This window comes from Diceros bicornis, chromosome 12 (genome assembly GCF_020826845.1).
Source record: "Diceros bicornis minor isolate mBicDic1 chromosome 12, mDicBic1.mat.cur, whole genome shotgun sequence".
Taxonomy (NCBI): domain Eukaryota; kingdom Metazoa; phylum Chordata; class Mammalia; order Perissodactyla; family Rhinocerotidae; genus Diceros; species Diceros bicornis.
The window spans coordinates 75457998-75474955 of record NC_080751.1 but is presented as its reverse complement, the minus strand read 5'-3'; the positions used below and the strand labels follow the sequence as shown (position 1 = coordinate 75474955).

Here is a 16958-nt window from a genome sequence, read left to right as displayed (position 1 = left end):
AGAAATGCTAAATAAGCATTTGCTGAATGAATGAATGAATGAATGTCCCAACAATGTCACACACCTTTCTCAGAATTGGAAAGGGAAACACCAGCATGTGGAAAACACTTTCCTACCTATCATTGGATTCACATACAAAAGACCATCGCAGGTGAAGGGTGGAAATAGGAAGTTATAAAACCCATCCTTTAATTCAACCACGGCTAGAAAAATGTAACTGAAGCCATAGGCTACAAGCCTTAGTTGACAGTTTAATGAGGAATTTTGAAAGGAATCAGACAACAGATACAGTAGTTCTGCAAGAAAAGCACTCAGGTAGCCATTACATTTTGGAGGATATGGAAAAGGTTTCCAAATAGTTACATCCTTGTTACCATAAAATTTAGGTTAAATGTGTAACTTTTCTGTACCTTATCATTGGAAAGTTGAGTTTTTAAGACTGATTATTAAAAAAGTCAAAGTCTCTCATTTAATGTGGAAATGTTTCTTTCACTAGGTCCATGGACTGATGATTTGTATTCTAGAAACCAGGCCTGTTGGCCTCAAGAAATCACATTTGATAAAACGGGCACAGAGTTGTAAACTACGTTTGTCCTGGGAGGGTGATTCACCGACCCACCTGGGACACTTACAGCTCACTAAGATAGTGCCACTCAAGAGACCCCCGCCCCAAGCCTGTTAGAAATGCAAAAGCTTGGGCCCAACACCAACATTATCTTGCTCCAAAAAGGATTTAACTCAGGTTAAGGCACTTTCTGTTATTTGGAGCTGATCTTTTCATAACCAAATGGTATGTAATTTTGGCTGACAAAACCAGGTACAATGTAACTTATTAAAAATGCCTTACATTGTCTCATTTTGTTTTTAATTCATGTGTTTCTGTTAGCTTTTAATATTTTTTTAGAAAAATTGTATAAGCATCCCACATTATATAATAATGACAAATAATTTCTTCCTTATTCTCAGAAAGTCTAAAAACTGATGCTCAACCAAAAATGTCAATGGTTCAGCCTCAGAATTGGGTGGAATTAAAAAAGCAAGTAGATGAGAAAAAGGCACTTAGAAGCTTGGGGACGAAGCCTGGGGACAAAGCCAGGTGGAATACTCTAACACCTGTCCTATGACAGATTCTGCACAAAGTCGACAACCAGACAAAAGCCACGTGCCTGACTTCAGACTCCTACCCCTGGGCTCCTTTCTGCCAGCCAGCGGGGGGGCGCCTCCGCACAGCGGAAGCAGCTGTGCCTCCATGGGCAGCCGTCTGCGCTGCCACCAGGTCAGTCTTCCTCCCTCTCCCCTCCACCAGCCTCCCCCAGACTGCACGTGTCACTATGGGGACTCCTCTCTCCCCGTGACATGGCCACAGGTAACTATTTTTGTACATCAATCATTCTCACCTGACATTGTCCACAAGAAAAGTAACACACACACATACATACACGTTCAGAAAACTGAAAATTAGAAAGAAAACAATTCACATCACAAACGTTCACATCACCTGAAGATAACCATGGCTCAAACTTTGAGCCCTTTTGACCTATTTCCTTCTAGTTTTTATTCTACGTAGAGATTCAATTTTGTACTTTACCTACTTTTTTTTTTAATTGTGGTATACTAACATAACATTATATTAGTTTCAGGTGTACAATGTAATAATTCGATATTTGTATATATTGAAAAATCATCTTTTTTAACACAATAGTGATCATAGAGTATATACAGTTTTAACGTTTCGCTGAATCATCTAACAATTCTTAAGTTGTGATGCTTATGAGGAGTTTATAACTTTTAATGAGCATAGTGTGTAAATACTATTCCACTGACAGTAACCATGGTCAACCAGGTTGAGTCATATGAATCTATCATAAGCAGCAATTTCATATTACCCAACCTAATATTTGCACAGTTTGATTGCTTCTAATTTTTTCACAATTATATGCACCATTACAATAATATTCCTAGTATATAAAGCTTTTTCTATGTTTTGGGTATAGGAATACAAGTTAAATAATATGAACATTTATTTATAAAGCTCTAGATATATATCACCAAATTAGCTGCCAAAATGACTATGCCAACCTAAAACCCCTCATCAACATACAAGTGACAATTTCATCATACTCTATGCAGCACCTAATATTCTTTGTCAGCTATTTTAATGCCATTTCCCCTGTGTGACAATGGTAACCAAGTAGGGGCCCTGCCCCATTTTACATAGCCTCATGTGCATCTCCCCAGGGTCAAAGCCAGTGCATGTCTTCACAGCATCCACTGCACCTGTGAGGTACAGAAAGTGCACGGCTTTATCTCTATTTTAGTGATGAGGAAAATGAAGTCCAGGAAGGTTAATCCATTCGCTCAAGGTCACACGTTTATGTCAAGTGTGAACTGATCCCCGATCTAATCCATATCCAATATTTATCCAATATCTTTTCTACTACAGTGGCCAGAACAGCAAACAGGTCACAACATGTATGTCTACCTGGATAGACTGGCAGTGACAGCCTGGGGCTCTCTGTTGACATGAACTATGGCCTCGTCCAGGCTCAGCTAGAGAGAGTGCGAAGAGCTATGAAAGAGGTTATCCACTGGCCCAGGGAGAGGGGTGAGGCTGCCCACGTAGCTGGATTGCTTCTCAATCACTTACAGTAAATCCTATACAACCACAAGACCAAAACATAAAACTACGACAGTAATGCTACACAGAATAACTTTAAAATATGGAACTCAATCATTGCATACAGTTGGATATTTAAATCCCAGTGAAAGCTTTATTTTGTTTGTGTGGCATTAATTTTCTCTAATGTTGCTTGAAAAATCAAGAGCAAAATTGTTATAAAACTAAGAATAGGCTTAGTTAACATGTATACATTTGTCAAAAATAGTTACCTGATTATCATATTTAAGAGACTGCGTCCCAACCAAAAATCGAATGGCATCTGTTTCTGCAGTCTGAGGTGTAAGAGCACGTGCCTGCAGTAGAGAAGGAAAAGACACACACATTTATGAAGTTAGATTTAACAGATAGAAATTAAAAAGGCAGTTACCTCTACGCTGATGGAGTATCAACTAGCATGGAGAATCTGCAAGGCAATTTAGAAATACGCATGAAAAGCCTTTAACTTTTGTATACTTTGTGACACAATTCCACTTCAAATGTGCATACGGAAACAATTGTAAATAGGCACAAAAATTAAGCAATAAAGATGTAAATTGTGTTTTTAATAAAACCATAATTTTCAACAGTTAATAGATTGGTTGAACATATCATTCTGCAACAAAACAGCAGAAAATGGCTCCCAGCAATGGCAGAGCAGGTGGTTTAAACCAAGTCTCCCGCAGGGGCAACTGGAAAACCAAACAAAATACTCTGAATTTGTTTCAAGGCATCAGAAAGCTACCACGGCAACGAAGAAAGGCCAAGATCCAGGAAAGAAAGTTTAGAGAGGCAAGGCCGGCCTCTGGCCCACTTTCACCTAGAGGCATTCGTCAATTTGGAAAGTGCAGTGAAGCGGTTGAGGAGAGCTTCTGACAGACTCAGGGGCTGAGGGCACAAACACAGAGCGCAGGGCCCACCTCAGAGGAGGGGCCAGCAGTCCGCTGAGGCCTAGGAGCAAAGTGAACTAGAATGAGATCAACCACACCACTAAAGCTCCAATCTTCTGTCCCTGATCAGATTCACGGTGGTCTGAGCATGCTGGTGCTCCCAGGCCAGCCAGCTGCCTGCCAGAAGTAAGAGTAAACCCTCTGGAGGGCGATAAAGACATCCAAGGCTACTACAATTTTCCACATACAGTGTCTAACATTCAATCAAAAATAACCAGTCATAGAGCAAGACAAAATCGTTTGATAAAAAACCAGACAACAAACAACAGAAAAAGGCCTGCCAAGCATTCAGATGATCAGGTTCCCTGGGAAACAAGCTCTAACACGAGAAGTTTGTGCACAGGAGATTCACTGGGGGTGCTCTCGGGACTATGCCAAGTGAGGGGTACAGGAAGCAGCATGGGGCAGGAGAAAAGTGGGACTGCAATGCATCATGGGGAGTCAGGAGCTGGGATAGCCCTTCAGAGTTGGGGCAAGATGGCCAGGCCTCTTTACCACCCACCCCCACCCCCAGTGATCAGTCACTGGATGCAGGCTGCCCCTGGAGAGGGGTGTGACTTAGGGCAAAGGGGCTCTGTTCTCTGAAGGCAACCCCAGAGCAGGACCCAGCTAAGAACTCTCAGCCACCAATCCCAGAAAGCTGATGGATTTCCTGCAAGAGAGATCTGGGCAGTGCAACACAGCATAAATTACAATACCTACGCTTAACACATTCAACAATTAAAAGACAAAATTAGGAATTTCAAGTGAAGAATCTAAGGCTTAGAGAGGAAAAGATTATACAACTGGTTAATATTAGTGCTGTGACTAGTACTTCAGGCTTATACATTCAAACCCAGCTCTCTTGCAGTATAACCAGTAACTGTGCCTAGATCAAGTCCCTGTAGCTCATGCTTTGATGCCTGTGGGAGGCAGAATAACAGCCCCCCAAAAATGTCCACATCCTAATGCCTGGAACCTGTGCATATGTTAACTTACACGGCAAAGGGACCGTGCGGGTGTGATTAGATTAAGGATCTTGAGATGGAAAGACTATCCTAGATTATCTAATCAGAAAAATCTTTCCTGGCTGTAGCCAGAGAGGTATGTAATGACAGAAAAGAGAACCCGAGAGGTGGCAGAATGAGAAGGACTTGGACGGCTGGGAGAGGTACGCAGGCAGCCATGAGAGGGAGGCAGGCAGCCATGAGAGGGAGGCAGGCAGCCGTGAGAGGGTTGCAGGCAGCTGGAGAAGGATTGGGCAGCTGTTCCTGGCTTTGAAGATGGAAGAAGGAGTCCATGAACCAAGGAATATGAGTGGCCTCTAGTAGCTAGAAAAGGCAAGGTAACAAATTCTCCCTGAGCTTCCAGGAAGGAATGAAACCCTGCTAATGCCTTGATTGTAGCCCAGGGAGGCCCACATTGGGATTCTGAACTACGCCACCATGAGGCGATAAAGCGCTGTTCTTCTAAAGGGTAGGCGGGTGCTGATTTGTGACTACAGCAACAGGAAGCTGACACTGCCTCCTCCGGTTCACTAAACGGGCCCACTCTGCCCACATGCTTTCCCCCAACCCCGATGCAGCCAGAAACAGTCTTGACGTCCTCCTTCCTCCTCCACCACATCCAATTCCTACATACATTTCTCAATTTCTTGATTCATTCTTTTTAAAACTGAGGAAGAGAAACAGTTTAACAGTTGTTCTGTCCATTTAGCCTGTCGAGTTTTGACTTGGTTTCCACAATTGGGGCCACAACAAGATCTTCTGGGGGTCCACTGCAAAAAGGTTTGGAGAGAACAATCTCATGTACTGCTCTCAGAAACTCTGACCATATCACGGATGTTCCCACCCCTCCTCAAAAGAGTCAACGGCCCAGAAACATCAACTACTAAAATATGTCTCAGCAAAACCAAGAAAATACATGTCTGAAGCAGTATTCACACTATTAGACATTTGGAGGAAAAAAATACCTATTTCAGCCAATTCAACTACTTAAAGTACTTTCAGGGGTCCCACTGTCAGTCTGCCTACACCCTCTTCAGCAAAACTTGGCTAGACAATTTCTGGAGTCTTAGCCCTCTGCAAAACTGATGAATTCTTTGTGAATCTACAGATCTTCTGCCAAAAATGTACATACATATACATAGAATCTTGTATGTCATATCAGCAAATTCACAGACCCTCTAAATCCCATCCAATTTAAATGCCCCTTGCTTAGAGAAGAATGACTCTGATGAGGAAGGGTCCACGGCATTCCTGGAAGAGAAAACCCTGACTGCCCCGGAGGCTGAATCCCACCAAGCAGAGAGGACGCAGGACTAGCTCCACCTTCAGACAAGAACACTCAGACGCAAATGGAGGCACATGTTGTCGCCCCAGATGGAAAGAGTCTGAGAGTCTCCAAAAATAGGACCCAGGAGAGGACTTATCTGGGAGGGAATAGATTATTTTTCTATTAAAAGACCTCACTACACTTCAAGTCAGCAATTAAGAGCTGAATACACCCCTGCACAGTGGTGGTGTTGTGCAGAGTATCACAGAGGTATAAGACAAAGGCCCTGTCCTCAGGTAACAGACTCGCATTAGGAGAGAGGGGACCAGGCACCAAAAAAGCAAGATGGTAAATGGTTAAGCATCAAAAATACTGGCACAGACCATATTTCAGCAAATTAACTTTATTCAGATGCACCCACAAGCTCAACTTTAGACAGAAGGCAGGATTAAATGCCATCACTTTAAAATAGAAGAAAACAAAAAAGAAATAAATTGTATCAGTGGCTACCAGACTGAAAAATAAGAGTAATTCAGAGATAGAGAAGCTACTTGTGTGCCAAAATGAACCAGCATTCAGTTTGCTTAATCCTAAAGCAATTTACAGAGCCAAGAATTGCACGCCTGGGGAGGAATAATGGTAAACATGCAAAAAAAGTCTGAACAGATCATCTATTTCAGAGAGTAAAGCACCACGAATTTGAAACTGCCTTGTTCCATCTCACACAAGAAGACACTTTATGAAAAACTGAGGGGGAAAAATCACTCTTATAAAAACATTTAAACTGCACCTTTAAAAATTACAGTGAAATCTCATAAACGTTTAAGCTCTTTCTAGTACATTTATTGGGTAAAATTACAAGAATAATTTAACTCTGGCCATTTGGGTGACAGATGTATATCTATGTCTGTAATTCTGCCACTTTGATTAGGCAAATGATAAAATGACCTTTCTAAGTCTAGTCATAACGATGGTTTTGAGGTGTTCCAATGACCCTATCAAAATAACACCAAATTTTTATAGTATGATGGGTCACAAAACATCCACGTATTTTACATCTTGGTTCACCCCCACGAATCAGTGAGGGAGACAGGAAGACAGGATCATGTTATGCCCACTGGGAAGATAAAGACACTGAGGACCAGAAATGGTCCCAAGCTCCTAGAGAGGAAGAAGAACGCAGACTCCGGCCTGAGGTCCAGGTCTCCTTCTATGACGGTGACGCAGGGAAGTGACAGCACAGTAAGATGTTTACATATTGGGTTGAAGTCAGAACATGGGTCATTTTACCATAATTCCATGTGTTCTCTCCTGCTCTCAAAGAAAGGCCGTGGTGTTTTCTTCAGAGCTGTCTTTCTAGTCTACCACCACCATGCAGTGAACCAAACCAGGAAGAGGCAACTGCAGATGCAGAGTAGTCAAGGTAACAGCAGGGAAGGATCATCAGAAACGTTAAGACGAGTCCTACCCTTTACAGGAGGCAGAGGTATCAGTACCTAGGAGTACTAACTGAGTGTACAAAACTCCTTGGGAAATGCAAATCTGTATTCATTTGCTCATTAGATTGAGCAAGTAGATAACGGGGAGCAGACTGTCCTCAGCCATAGGTCTTCATCAAAGTCTCCCCATCAAGAGCCACCCTCCGGATAAGATAAAGGCCACCTAGGAGGAGAGCAAGTGGAGAAGACTTCTGCTTTAGGCAGTAGAGACTCAGGGTCAGTTTAACCTCCTTCGATAAGCAATCTCCCTCCAGAAATGACCTCTTTACCAAGAGCTGCCCCCCAAATCACCAGTATGCTGAAGACATCACCTAAATCTCTGTCTTCACAGAGCAGATCAACTCCCCAGGGTTCTAATACATTATTTCCTTAAAACAAAAGAGAGAAGAAGGAAAAGGAGGGAAAGTCCCAACTTCTTTATTCTGTGCTCGCTAACCACCTGGTTCTCATCTCCCACACCCAAAAAACACAGTCAAAGGTCTGGAGTGCATTAAAAGAAAAACAACCTCTGAGTTACTAACAGAGAATTGTAGTAATAACACTATGCTTCTGAAGGCCCAAAGGCTGTAAGGCACATTCACTCGTTCACAAGCTCATGCAGCACATGATCACACATTCCTTAATTTACATGTTCACACAGTACATGTTCACGCATTTATTCATTCACATGTTCACACAGTACATGATCACACATTCATTCATTCACACATTCACACAGGACATGATCATGCATTCCCCCTCACAGTATATGATCATGAGTTCATTCATTCACGTGTTCACACAGTACATGATCACACATTCATTCACATGTTCACACAGTACACTATCACACATTCACTCATTCACATGCTCACACAGGTCATGATCGTCCATTCACTCAGTCACATAAGGACATGATCATGCATTCATTCATTCACACACTCACTCCCATAGGCCAAACGTTGGCCTTTCAGCCCTCTTTGGGCTGTCGCCTGTCTGTCGCCCACTCCACTCTGACTGCCTGTGGCAGATGTTGCCTGCCTCTTCTCAAGCTCCAAGTGCAACCCAGCCCTATCTTTCAGCAAAAAAGTAGCCTCCCACTTCAACAGGGAAACAAGCCATCGGGGCCTCCTGCCTGGAGAAGGAGCGCTCCCTGGCTCCCAGCCAACCTACAGCGCAAGAAACCCCTCAGCCCTCTCTCTTCCCTTTCCCTCTCCTATTCTCTGGTTTCTTCCCCTTAAAGGGAAAAGTAGCTCACACCTCTCCTTATCCTTTGAAAACATCTTACGTTGACTCATGTCCCTCTCAAGCTACTGCCAAACCTTTGTTCTTCCACTCACTGCTGAACGTAATGGTGGCGTAGATACAGAAAGCCTCCCTCAACGCCATCAATTCCTCACCTCTGCCACCCCATGACACTGCCCTCCCTATGGCCCTAGTCACAGCCGTCAGACCCGAGGGCCTGTCTCCAGCCCCCTGCTGGAGCTCCAGACTCCCCGGACACAAGTCCCCTCCTTCCCTTTGCCTTGAGGACCCCTTCGTGTCTCGTCACTCCTTCCAGTCCTCTCTCCAACCCCCTCCTTACACTGTCGGTTTGCTCCCACGGTCCTATCCTGACTCTTCTCGTCCACACTTTCTTCCTACACAGACTCCCTTTCCCACAGGTATCACTGTCACAACTGGGCTGATGATTTCCAAACGTTAATCTCATGCCCACTAACCAGTTCTCATCAGTGCCGCTTAACCAAACTGATCCCGAGTCCCCCTCCACAGACCTGCTCACCCTTCCAGCTAACAAGGCCCCTCACTCCCTCCTCTCCAACCATTCCATGCAATAACTGTGCATTCTGGGCCTTCCACATCTCCTCTCCATCCCCCCTGCCACCCTTCCCTATTCCTTGCTTAAATCATATTTTCACAACGTCTTAATCAACTTTCCTGATGTGAGTCTCTATATTCCAGCTCAGCCTCCACCTTGCTACCTCATCAAGTCAATCTGGACCTCAGGCTTTCAAACAGCGGGCTAAACAATTCAATTCTCTCTTCCCAAACTCCAGGAAATCATACAAAAGCAAGGAGAATGAAAAGCAGAAACATAAACTCTGTCTTCAATTAAACTTGGAACCATCTATAATCCAAAAGCACACTACAAGAAGAAGCCTCAAAGATGGAGAAGATCAGAGCCGAGAGAGGATGCTGAAGAGGACACAGGCAGTGACACCCCAGACACAGAGGAGCACAGTTCTCCGAGCCAAGTGTGCGCCTGGAGGGGCACCACCAAGTATGGGACAACAGGAACAGGCTCTCGGACTGGCTGCAAGTGCTCCCGCACACACTCGGTAAGAATAGGAGCAGGGCAGGCAGGGCCCACTGGCATCTCCTCAGGAAGCAGCCTGTGGCTCCATGGAGCCAAGGAGGGATGCTGCATTGTGGGTAGCCGGCCTCTGCCAATCTCCTACGCCTCAGGATAAATGACAGCTGAAGAATTTACTCACAAACAAAACCCCGTGTCTCAAGAACCCGTGCCAGCCTGGGGTATGGGGCTGGCCCGACTCCACGTACAGATCCTGCAGCGAGCCAGCCTGGAAGGCTCCCTCAGGAAAAGGCCATGATGGAAGGAGCCGGCACAGGAGCCCTGCAAAGCAGCGGGACAGAGGGACAGCGAGGCGGGAGGAACAGGAAAAGACATCAAAAAATGCATACACTAACAGAAGAGGTGGCCACAGAAGACCTAAAACTGTGAGGATACGCATCGGCACACTGATAAAACTTAATGCAGCAATGACCTCTTCAAAAAGGAGAGGGAAGCAAAGAATAGAAAGAAAAAGGGAACAAGTGAAAGCCCAGCTTAGAGAAGAGGAGGTGGGACAGCTGATGATGGAGGCTGAGCTGCAGAGCTCCTGGGAATGAAGACAGAACCACTGAGGGAAGGACACACAGACAGCCACCCTGAAGGCACAGCGGGGCAGGGCAGCACTGAGGAAGCTCTCGCAACAAAGAGATCAAATTCAAGCGGCAAGGTATCCAGAAAACAGTAAAATCAAGAAGTCAGTGCTCGGAAAAAAATTCATGGGTCTAAGTGCTGTATTTTTTTTTTTTGGAGGAAGATTGGCCCTGTGCTAACGTCTGTTGCCAATCTTCCTCTTTTTTCCCTTTTCTCCCCAAAGCCCCAGTGCAGAGTTGTAGCTCTTCTATAGGGGACGCCGCCTCAGCATGGCTTGATGAGCTGTGAGTAGGTCCGCGCCCAGGGTCCCAACCGGAGAACCCAGGGCCGCCAAAGTAGAACGCGGGAACTTAACCGCTACTCCACCGGGCCAGCCTCTACGTGCTATATTAATGAAAAAGAATGAAAACAAATAAATTAAGCACCCAACTGATGACATTTAAAAAAGAACCACCTATAATAGCACTGTATTCATTTTAATTCCCAATTTGAGAATTATGCTGTGATAATGTAAGTAGATGTCTTGTTTTTTAGGAAATACACAATAAAATAATAAGGATAAAGGGAAAAAAAAAAAAAAGAACCACCTAAAAGACTGTTCTCTTCAACTCTGAGACCCCCTCCACCTTGGTCCTGCACACATGCCTCGCTGTGCATCCAGGTACGCCCACCCAGGAGGGTCGGGATATGTCTGTGTCCTGCTCTGCATTCCAGGGGCACAGAGTACTGCCTGGCACTGTCAAGTGAATAAATGAATGAATTTCCTAGGGAAATCTAAACTACCAAACGTTATCTCAAAAGAAAGAAAGATATCTGAACAACCAGTTACCACCAATCAGAAAGCCAGTGGTGGGAGAGCACTGAGCCTTAGGAACAGGCAACACAAACACGCTCAAGTCATTTCAGGCACGGAAACAGAAGGAAAGCTCCCTAATGCTTCGTATGCGGCCAGCATAACACAGATAACAAAACTCAAGCAAGAAAATATACAGAAAATTACATTATAAATATAAATGAAAAAATTCTAAGTAAAATATTTAACAGAACCCAGCAGAGGCCTATTTCATGATCAAATGGAATTCAAACATTTAGAAAGATAGGAATATAACTAACCAAAGAGACCAAAAGGGAAAAATCATATGATTGTACGATCAGTTCCATGGATACTAAAAGCACTTGAAAAACTGAATATCTGTCTTTGACCTAACAGGTAAACTCTGTGAGCCTTCCAGAGGTGAGCCTGATGACACAGCAACGTCCTGACCTGGCAGCAGGCAGACCCAAGTGCTAACCGGCCCTTCCCTTGGTGGGCTGACGGTATAAAGGCAACAAGTCCCCAGCCTGCTCCTCTCTCCTTGCTGCACTGACCACAAGACTCCAGGTGAAACTCCCAGAACACCAGGCAGGTGCCAGGAAGCTGGCCTCTCACTCGCTCCTACTTCTATGTGGCTCACACAATTTCCACTGCTGGCTTACTAGCCTGGTGGCAATTCCAGGGAAAGTCATCATTCTCGCCAGTCCTAAAACCCACCTGGTCCTTTCTGGCCTGGCTGAGCTCACATCCTTAACTTCTAAGAAGGGCCACTCTGGGTTTTCTCTGGGCTTAAATGGGAGCCATGGGACATGCCCCACTCTGTCCACACCTCCACTGCTCCATCCACAGGACTGGTTATTCTAAGTCACATGCCTGCCTCTCCCACCTAAGTGTGCCCCACGCCACCATAGCTGAAGTCGCACTGCCCTGTACGCCCTCAGTGCTAGCACAGGGATCCCTCGGGTGTCTGCTAAATGACCATTGGCCCTCACAACTAAACTAAAAAAGGTCTTCTTTTTTTTGTGAGGAAGATCAGCCCTGAGCTAACATCTGCCAATCCTCCTCTTTTTGCTGAGGAAGACCGGCCCTGAGCTAACATCTATTGCCAATCCTCCTCCTTTTTTTCCCCAAAGCCCCAGTAGATAGTTGTACGTCATAGTTGCACATCCTTCTAGTTGCTGTATGTGGGACGCCGCCTCAGCATGGCCAGACAAGCGGTGTGTCAGTGCGCACCCGGGATCCGAACCCGGGCTGCCAGTAGCGGAGTGCGAGCACTTAACCGCTAAGCCACGGGGCCAGCCCCCAACAAGGTCTTCTTAACATCAAAGGTTCAAAGAAATAAGCTTGCAGGAGACAAACAATTCTGGAGAAATATTTATAATAAAGATCATAATAATTAATAAAGAATAATATATACAATATTCGAATATGCAACAAATCTATAAAATGAAACCATGAGATGGCTTTGTGCTTAAATTTGTCACTGTGAAATGCAATGTCTTTGTGCATCAGTTTGGAAGCAGCAAACTCATTTACTATTTGATCACAGTTACTGTAAGTCCTGTAAAATAATTCTCCTCCCTTTAAGAAAAAGAGTCCTGAAACTCACCCAAGAAATGATAGTATTACGTGTCTTATTAATGTAAATAGATTTTCAGCCATCATCTTGCAAAGCAAATGTGATAGGAATGCCACGCCCTAGATCACCCAAGCCATGAAAATGGAAACACATAGAATTAGAATCAGCACAGAGGATGCGAGGTACAGAAGGAGAACACCCAGAAGAGAAACCTGCACGTTACAGGGACACGCATAAATCATACACATATACACATACAGACTGTATATCCATTCTGAGCCACATATTTTTTGAGGGAGAAAAAGAGAAAAGCCAGCAAGTGAGTAAGCTGGAACCAGAAACATGTCTGAGGGTTCCAACTAAACCCACAACATAAACAAACAAGAATAATAAAAACAAAGCATCAAAATAGTCTCCAAATTGAAGTTTTCCTTTTATTTCACTTGGTTGGGCTCTCTGGGCTTCTCCTGAGCCTTGCTATTTCCCAGGAAAACGTTCATATCTATTCCCTTGAACTATTTAGGCAAAAGTATGACAGTCAGTTGAAGACCAATCCCTGTCAGGTGCCTGATTCCTATCAGTAGGCCCATGCACTGAATTATATGCGTGGCCTGAAAAATCATTTCTCTCTTCCCAAACTCTAGGAAATCATACAAAGCAAGAAGGACAATGAAACATAAACCTACCTTCAACGAAACTCAGAAGCATCTATAATCCAAAAGCACACTCTAAGAAGAAACCTCAAAGATGAAGAAGATCAGAGCTGAGAGAAGATGCTGAAGAGGACGCAGGCAGTGACACCCCCAGACACAGGCAAAGAAGCACAGTTCTCTGAGACCAGTGTGCCTCTGGAGGGGCAACACCTAAACAATATCTGTGAACTGTTTGTGACCAAGATTGCAGCCTGATTTTGGCTTAGGTTGCCCTGCTCCCATCTTCCAATTACCTTGACTGATTCACTGATCCAGCAAACAGGTATTATGCACCTTCTAGGGGACAGAAGAGAAATAAGATGTCTTTCTCAGCCCTGCTGTCCACTGAGAGGAAAGGGGGGCCTGCTCTTGAATGTCTGTCTCTGACTATACTATAGCATCGATACTATAAATGAGGACCTAAACATGTAGGAGCCAGGGTGTCTTGTTCTGAACAAAAGGCCTCGCAAAGCAAAGAGAGCACTGATTGGGAGGAACCCAGGCCTGAACCAGCTTCTCTAAGAACCACAAGAGGTTTCAGCGCTCTAAACCCAAGTGTCCTCAATTTTTAAATGGCAAAGAATAATACCTACTCCCAGGGCTGTTGTGACCATTAAATGCCCTGTCATATGACTGTCACATACCATCTACGCAGAAAAATCTACCAAAATGAAACGAAAACAAAACCCCACACAGGATGAAAGCTGGGTTAGAGGTTTTGTGAGAAAGCAGATGCAACTGGAGCAAGAAGGAAGAGGAAGCGGCCCCAGGTGGGATGTTTCCAGGAAAACGAAACAACAGAACCAATGGGTGACCTGATGGGTCAGCCTCGTGGAAAACCATATCACACAGCATCCTCAGAGCTGTGATAGGATGTCAAGGCTCACCAGTACAATACAAGGAAAACTAAACAAATGAAAAAAGGAAGCACTTAATAACTATGGGAAAAATGAAAAGCTGTACAAGAAAAACAATGAAATCATAGTACCCTACTTTGAATCAGCAGTCAACAATATTTATACAAATAGAAAAATGAAAACCCTGAATATGGTTTTGGCAAAAATTTGTGATATAACTATACTGGGGATCTAAAGGAAGGCAAGCCGAGAGTGTAAAAAAAGCGAAAAATCTTCATGTGACGTGACATTCAGTCACCAGATTATGTCCAAGAGATAAAAGCAGGCAAGGTAAAGACTAGAAGAGACCATTTTTAAAAAGTTGAAAGTGGTTGTTCTCAGAGAATCAGATAAGATGGAAAGGGAGTGTTTAGAGCCTGCTGATTTAATTAATCAGATTCTCAGCAATTTGACTTCTTAAACAACTCATAAGAACTACTTGGGGGCCAGCCCAGTGGCTTAGTGGTTAAGTTCATGCGTTCCAATTCCGCAGCCGGGGGGTCGCAGGTTCAGATCCTGAGCACGGACCTACGCACCGCTCACCAAGCCATGCTGTGGCGGCATCCCATGTACAAAGAAAAAAGAAAATAGAGGAAGATGGGCACAGATGTTAGCTCAGGGCTAATCTTCCTCAGCAAAAAGAGGAAGAGTGGCAATGGATGTTAGCTCAGGGCCAATCTTCATCGTCAAAAAAAAAAGAACTACTTGGGTTTTTTAAAACTTTTAAATATACAAAAATAAAAAGAACCAAAATCATGAACACAACTCCACAGTCCCTTCCTAGGAGCTCAAAGATGGCAGTCATATGACACCAAAATGCTCCATAAACACTAATGTGCTCAGCATTTTCTTATTTTAATAACCCCTTTATGCTGGCCTTCTGCCTTTTATTTGCTGTAGTATTTGCTTTCCCCTCCAAACCTCATTACCCTCAGTCAATGGTCAATAATCAGATCCCCATCTTCTAATGTAAACTGTTCTCCACAGCAATTTGAATGTCACTGAAACCAAACCTCCACTATAATTTTCAGTTCTTTTTATGTTTACTGCAGTAATGGTTCTTCAAATTGAAGAAAATCATGGCTCAGGAGTTGTCTAAAGAACTACAAAAATCAGCTACTTCTTTTAAGACAAAGAAGAAATTCAGATAAAATATTTGACGCCTAAGGCAAGGATCCACTCCATCGATTTGTCAAATCCCAGGAAATAACATTTTAGTTACCTCAAAGATCCAACACTGAAGATCAAACCCTCTGGGTTATTTAGGAGATTTCTTAAGGAGATCAAAAGGTTAATAAGTACATTGGCAGAAGATGCACTCACCCTGTGTCACGCAGGACCCCCGCTCGTCCTGGGTGACCAAGTGATGTCACGCAGGACCCCGGCCCGTCCTGGGTGACCAAGTGATGTCACGCAGGACCCCCGCCCGTCGTGGGTGACCAAGAGAGGTCACGCAGGACCCCGGCCCGTCCTGGGTGACCAAGAGAGGTCACGCAGAACCCCGGCCCGTCCTGGGTGACCAAGCGAGGTCACGCAGGACCCCGGCCCGTCCTGGGTGACCAAGTGAGGTCACGCAGGACCCCGGCCCCTCCTGGGTGACCAAGTGAGGTCACGCAGGACCCCCGCCCGTCCTGGATGACCAAGTGATGTCACGCAAGACCTCGGCCCGGCCTGGACGACCAGGCCCTTTAGCCTCCCGAAGCCTCAGTGTTTTAGCTGCAGAGAGGGAACCGGGAACCTGCGCGGGCCTCGCTCTGCAAACGGCGGGACGCCGTGGGGCCCTCCCGTGACCCACCTGGAACTCCAGCCCGTAGATCACCGGCGCGTCGTCCTCCATGCTGCGGCCGCTCACACGCCTAAGATCGGTCCCGAGAGCGGGCAAGCCCCCAGCTCAGCGCCCATTCATTCGCTCCCGGCCAAGCGGCGCCGAACCGGGCTCTTTCTGGCCCACCCCGGCTCCCGTAGGGCTCACTTCCTGTGTTTTCCTGATGCGTCATCAATACGCTCCTCAGCGGCAGCCAATGGCAGCGGCGCCGGGCTCGTGAGCATGCCCTGTTGGTTCCCATCCGGGCTCTCAACTCCGCCGGCTCCGGGAGAGGCGGACCCGGCGGGGAGGAGCTGGGGCGGTGGGCGGGGGACGCGGCGCTCCCGGCCACGCCCAGGTCGTCGCCCCGCCCCCAGGTCGCAGGCGCTGCCGCTCAGCCGTCTCCTGCTGGGAGCCCTCCCAGATGCTGTTACCTAGGCTATGACTCTGGCGCTTGTTATCCTTAGTGCTTTCCCGAGCGCCGGGACAGACGCTGCACACGCACTGTCTTAAAGTTCTTCGCTCCAGCCTTATGACTAAGGGGCCACAGTTGCATTTTACAGAGGAGCGGCTGCAAAATTCAGTAACAATTGAGGGCACAGAGGTAGTAAATTGGGGAGCTAGGATGCGTGCCAGATCTGTCAGACTCAGTTTGGCTCAGCCCAGGATCCTTAAAGTCAAGGGCCGTGCCAATTCCCGTCCGCAGGCGCCCAGCACTGTGTAGCGAAAGGATGCACTGCCAATGCTGGGGTGATGATGGATGCCGGGCACCACACTGCTAGCAGTATTTGACTCTGAGTGAGAATCTGCTGTGAAGACCGTGGGTTCCCGGGGGGAGCTCCAAGGACTGTCATGATGGAGAGGTTGACCCTCTTAGGCAGTACTCCCAAAG

The 16958-nt window shown here is 45.6% G+C and overlaps 1 protein-coding gene across 3 annotated transcripts in view; it reads right to left on the bottom strand.

Annotated features, from left to right (window-relative positions):
* The window catches only part of EIPR1 (EARP complex and GARP complex interacting protein 1), a 145593-nt gene extending 129378 nt beyond the window's left edge, over positions 1 to 16215 (bottom strand). Inside the window, exons 1-2 of one of the 3 annotated variants that reach the window (XM_058551855.1) lie at positions 16058 to 16215; positions 2890 to 2973 (exon numbers count right to left, since the gene is read on the bottom strand). In XM_058551855.1, the coding sequence (XP_058407838.1) occupies positions 2890 to 2973; positions 16058 to 16099 (126 nt within the window). In that variant the 5' untranslated portion in view covers positions 16100 to 16215. Of the gene's footprint in view, positions 1 to 2889; positions 2974 to 16057 lie in introns of those variants that run through there. The other 2 variants (XM_058551856.1, XM_058551857.1) reach the window with 2 other exon arrangements.
* Between the last annotated feature and the right edge of the window lie 743 nt (positions 16216 to 16958).